The following is a 5,518-nucleotide window of genomic DNA, read 5'->3' as shown; positions in this document are numbered from 1 at the left end:
TAGTTAGCAGTAATTAGCCTGTGTCTCTGTTATCTCCTTACATGTACCTACGCTCTCTGTCTTTAAGGCCTTTAAGCGTCTCTATTGCTTGATACCCAAGCGTATGTGTCAAGCCAGGCAGGTAATCACATACAGGAAGACAACAGTGCAGCCAAATATTTTACCAAAATAAACAATTTTAAAATAAAACAGCTAGGTTTATGGTGATTTGGGCTGTCTTAACTTCTCACAGCAAGACACGCGATCTGGCACACGATCGAGTTGGCGGACGGACAGAGAGAGAGTGAGACACACACACAGCTTTTTTGTGTGGGTGATTTATAACCTAAAACTGAGATTGTTTTGCTAATGACTTGTTTCAACTGAGAATTGATTGTTTCCAAAAGTTTTGGTTTTGTTCTCTATGCATTGAAAGTCTCAACCACCAGAGTTTGTGTACTGTAGTGCCTCTTAGTGAGTAGGCAATGACATGGCATAACTTTGTGCCTCTGGTCTGCGGTTAACAGAAACAGCTACTGTTCAAAGCCTGAGCCAACCTTGACAGTGATATCAATGCTGTGGACAAACTGTCTGAGCTTTCAGACACAGACAGCATTTTACAAGTCAGACATTAGTGAGTTCAGTGAGCAAGACTCTTGTTCTCTCTAATATTCCAAGAACATAAACAGCCTATTCCTGGATCTGTTTATTGAGCCAAACCTGCACTGACCTTTATGTGTCTGGTGGTGGCTCGGAGCTGTTGAATAAAATTATCACTCTTATCATCTAAAGCTGTTGATGTCAGCTTGCTGGCCAGAAACCATTAAGTTGTCATAGAAATTCAGTGCTCTGGCTCTCATCCAGATCATTTGATCAGGGTTGTATGAATAGCAATATGGCCTTTTCATAATTTGTCCCATTTAAAAAAAGGTGACACTAGCCAAAAGTACTCTTTAAAAAAGTGAAGAAAAAAAAAAATCAGTTTATTAGCTGCTGATATCAGGATTGTGTGAGATAAAATCATATTATGTATGGACTATTTGTGATCAGTGCTTCATGTATGTTTTGAATACTGCCATGCTTGAATCGGATTATGTTTTGACATGCATATTAAAGTGACTTTCAGATTGTAAAAGTGTCCTCCTCCCCTTTAAACATTCTACACTTCGCATCTATTGGACCCAGTATAAAGTGTATGTTGGTGTTGGGTTTTCCCTGAACAAATTCCCTGTAAAAACAGAGACCCTTGCTGCTGGTCCAAGGTGGAATTAGGATGGCGTTCTGTCCCACACATGGAACTGTCTGTCAGGTCTGTCAGCCAGAGATGCAGGAAGGAGAAGGAGGGGCACTGGAAAACTTGCAGTTGCAGCACAATGTTTGCAGAAATAAGACTCCAAGATATGATGAGCTGAATTTACAACCGCTTTCTGCAATGATGTTAGAGGAACATGAGGTGTCAAACGGAATGTCCACCGGCTAGTTTGATGATGAATAAAGAATCAATCAGTCAGTGGTAGTTGCCTTTGCGTTCTAAATGTAGTATATAAATTGTTGGGAAAGGTTAAACAATAACTAAAAGCCAGCATATGATGCATGATGGATGCTGGACTTCTTCTACACATGCCTCTGAACCAGGCAGCCAAATCCCTTCTATTGTGGAGCTAGTTCTTTAGATCATCTGTACTGAATGTCTGCTTTGGACAGAGATAGAGGTTGAAAAACATATTGAGTCTAAGAAGGAAAGATGCAGGTAAAGACAGATGTGAAGCTACTTCGACAAGAAGACAGATGGTGCTGCAAAATATTTGAGCTGGGAAAAAGGTTGGATAAATAAAAGAAATCTAAAAGAGAAACAAAGGAAGACGAAAAACTTTTAATATTATATGCTTTGCAAATAAAACTATAAAAGTAAATAATAATAAAGCAAAAGATTGTCAGAAATAATGATAATGCAATACCTAAAATCAAAACAGATTAAAGTAGTTTCACTGTCTCTTTACTGTCTCTCTGCAGCCCACTAGAGCTTTGATTGGGCCCAAAGAAATCTGACCTGACCCTACATGAACAAGCATATGTTTTGCACTTTCTCGAATTTTTAGCACAGCCCAATTGTTATATGCCATATTAAATTTCAATCAGGAGAGACTTTGTTGCAGATATGCAAAACCTTATCAGTAAGCTACTGTATATGTGAACAATATGAAATGTACAACAATATGTAATGTACAAATTCTTTGGAGATTAGACTCCATCGTATAAAATATGTTTTCAAGGGTTAGAGAAACGCAGACATATTCCCCGATGGAGCCCAGACACTGGTGGTGAGGTGAAGGAGCATGAAGATGGGACTGAATGAACCGACGGCTCGGACAGCCGAAAGAAAACCCAGGGTGCCGTGAGCGAAGATGACTGGAGGAATTAGGGGAGGAGGAGGGCCGCACTGATCCTGAAATGACAACTGACAGCCGCAGAGGAGATTTAAAGCAGGGATGACCCGCTGTGATTGGCTTTTGAACACATGACCAATACTGATTGTTTTAACTGAAAGTAGCGCCTCAAAACAGCTGATCAGTTTAGGATATAAGTGATAAAGTTATTGAAGACTCCCTGAAAGAATTTACACTCAGCTTCATAAAGATTGTGTGATATATCTCGATATCAAGTCAGGAGTCTTCTAGGGAACTGCTGTCAGTGACATGATTTTTGAACAGAAGCTAAAAATCAATGAGGCGATCAAATGACCATGACATTACATAGGTAAGGTGTGCATGAAAAAATAAACACTGTGAATTTTGCGCAAGCCCGACCTAATTAAAACCCGGGGAATAATTGAGAAATAACAGCTAGACCCAAACCCGGCGACAATGCAAGTCAATGTAGTTGGCAGCCCAGAGGGATTTGTGTGAAATGTGTGAAATGTCTGGGGCTAGTCAGCTGACAAGTCTCTAAATCCAAACAAGTAAACTTTGATTATCACTGCTGCACGACTGCCAAGGAACTATTAATAGATGGAATGAGGTGGGTTGCATCAAGGAGCGAAAGTGACATGACATCCTGTGTGATAGTGTTACATTGACGTTAGATGGACTAGTTTCATACAGTATGACTGACTTTGATGTGCTACACATCAAGACAGAGACTTTTGAAAGAATGTTTTTTTTTGCTGTCAAGGCTACAGTTAGATGAGGAGGTATCATTTTAGTTCCCGTTTCATTTGTGTATATCTAATTGAAAGTTATGCCTACAGTTACTGGGAGCATGGAGAAACTGCTAGCCCAGTTATGTTAGAAGTGAAAAAATAACTTTGTAAACGTCTTAACTGTCGTAGTCATATGTTACATCTTGTATTTTTGCCTATGTAGAAATAGAAAAGGAAGTGGTTGGAGGCGTTGGATTACACATTGCAACTAGACTCTTTGACCTACAACAGATGGGTTCAGTGCACACAGGATCTTAGAGGTTCTTATCATAGGATTGGCAGGTTTGCGCACTGTGATGTTACTTTGACTTTGCTTTGGTGCAAGTTTGAATGTTTAAAAACTGATAACAATATTAGGGTTGTTGACTCAAATTAACACCTTTTATTGTCAGATGTCCAATGATTGTTTTGCTAATGATCTGTGTGATATTTAAATAATATTCATGGTTGTAATTGTTTTGATTATTTGCAGCCATTTTCACCCAGAAAGGCCACCGCAGGGCGAGTCATTCATATCTGTAACCTTCCTGAAGGCAGCTGCACAGAGAATGATGTCATCAACCTGGGACTACCCTTTGGCAAAGTCACCAACTACATTCTCATGCGCTCTACCCATCAGGTACAAGAACCTTATTGTTGATTGATTATTCGTTATTCACATACACGTCGTGATGTAGGAAAAGGTGTTGATCCTGTAAAAATTTTGTGCACATAACGTGTGTCAGATCTCAAAGCTTTCATTCCATCCCATCTCTTCTGGTGTTGTATTTGATGCCTTGCAAGTTATTAATCCCAGGAGTTCAACTGGGGAGGAAATTGGATAATTTCTTTCTTAAACTGGCTGCTCCACTTTGGCACACATAACTCCACTGCACAAAGAAAGAGGCAAAAATGATATGGACAATTACAGACCAATTTCAAAATGACCATGCCTTGCCAAACTCCTGGAATCTCTGGTAAATAATCAACTTACAGTTTTCTCAGTGGTTCTGCAGTTTTGAGTCCTCACCGATCAGGATTTGGAGCCATTAGCCATTAGTCCCAAATACTATTAAATCTGCCCTTAATGAAAAAAAACATTGTACCTCCCTTTTTGTAGACCTTTCAAAAGCATTTGATACAATTGACCATCACTTGCTTTTACATACAGTAGGTCGTACAACATTGGGCTAGATGATAAGGCATGTGATGGGTTTGAAAATTATTTACACTGGAGAGCTCAGTGTGTAAAGTCTGGAAACATTCAATCTTTGTTCTTGCTAATTTCCAAAAGGAGTCCCACAGGAAGCAGTTCTGGCACTTGTCCTTTTTATATTTATATCAATAATATTGTTTCTTTGATTGTTTCCATCTTAATGGACATGGCAGACGACACACTTTTATATTGCATTGTAGATTCTGTTCAGTTTGCCTTGGTGAAGCTACACTTTGCTTTTATTGCCCTACAGGAAGCGTGGTTAAACATATCTGGTTCAAAATGCAAGTAAGACAAAATGGATTTTGTTTACTAAGGCCAGGAATATTGACTACTGTATATAGCTAGTTGATACACACTGTGAATCAAAAATAGAGTGTGTGTCCGAGTACAAATATCTTGGCATCTTTTTTGATGAGTTTTTTTTCCTTTACCATATTGATAATCTAATCCTTAACTTGAAACAGAAACTAGGATTCCTATACAGAAACAAATCATGCTTCCCTTTATCAAGCAGAATAAGAATTATTGAAGCAGTTTTTCTTTCAGTGCTTCCTTATTTATAGAAGTGCTCCTTCATCTAATCTCATACGCCTTGACACAATGTATCACTCAGCTCTATGATTTATCACTTGAGAGAGGTACAACACCCATCACTGTGCACTCTATGCTAAAGCAGGTCTATCTTCATTAGCAGAAAGACGTGAAAACTATTGGTGTCTGTTCATTTTTAAGGACATTAACGGTAAGCTCCCTCCTTATATTTCTCCTCTGTCTGAGTGGAACTCAGGGCCTTATCAAACAAATCTAACAACTGGCTTTTACTGACACTCCCCAGGGTTCAATCAGAACTAGGGAAAATCTGCATTCTTCTATAATGCACCAATCACCTAAAACACTAAAACACGCAATCCTTTAAATTAAGTTATCTTCCAACATATGGGATGTTTAGAGCACTGGTTTTAAATACTCGTAATTTTGGATTTAATTGCTTTTAGTCATTTAAATGCTAATTTGATCTAGATTCCCTTCTGATTGTACTTAGTAGTATATATCTTGATTGCCCATAATTGTTATTAATGATATACAGTCTTTGCATTAAATTTTATATATATATATATCAATTCAATTTTATTTATAGTATC

General features: G+C 38.4%; 1 protein-coding gene and 1 long non-coding RNA gene across 3 annotated transcripts in view; one reads left to right on the top strand and one right to left on the bottom strand.

Annotated features, from left to right (window-relative positions):
* Nucleotides 1-5,518, top strand: part of rbm20 (RNA binding motif protein 20) — a 71,970-nt gene that overhangs the window by 41,219 nt on the left and 25,233 nt on the right. For both annotated transcript variants that reach the window (XR_004334159.1, XM_032530000.1), the window contains exon 6: nt 3,651-3,797. Coding sequence is in view for 1 of the 2 variants with exons in the window: in XM_032530000.1 (XP_032385891.1) it covers nt 3,651-3,797 (147 nt within the window). In the remaining variant the exon portion in view is untranslated. The remainder of the gene's footprint in view (nt 1-3,650; nt 3,798-5,518) is intronic.
* The window catches only part of LOC116698636 (uncharacterized), an 18,015-nt gene continuing 12,531 nt past the window's right edge, over nt 35-5,518 (bottom strand). Inside the window, exon 3 of the long non-coding RNA XR_004334266.1 lies at nt 35-47. This is a non-coding gene — a long non-coding RNA (uncharacterized LOC116698636). The remainder of the gene's footprint in view (nt 48-5,518) is intronic.

Source organism: Etheostoma spectabile, chromosome 2 (genome assembly GCF_008692095.1).
Source record: "Etheostoma spectabile isolate EspeVRDwgs_2016 chromosome 2, UIUC_Espe_1.0, whole genome shotgun sequence".
NCBI lineage: Eukaryota > Metazoa > Chordata > Actinopteri > Perciformes > Percidae > Etheostoma > Etheostoma spectabile.
The sequence above is the reverse complement of the archived record's forward strand: the minus strand, read 5'-3'. Positions and strand labels throughout refer to the sequence as shown.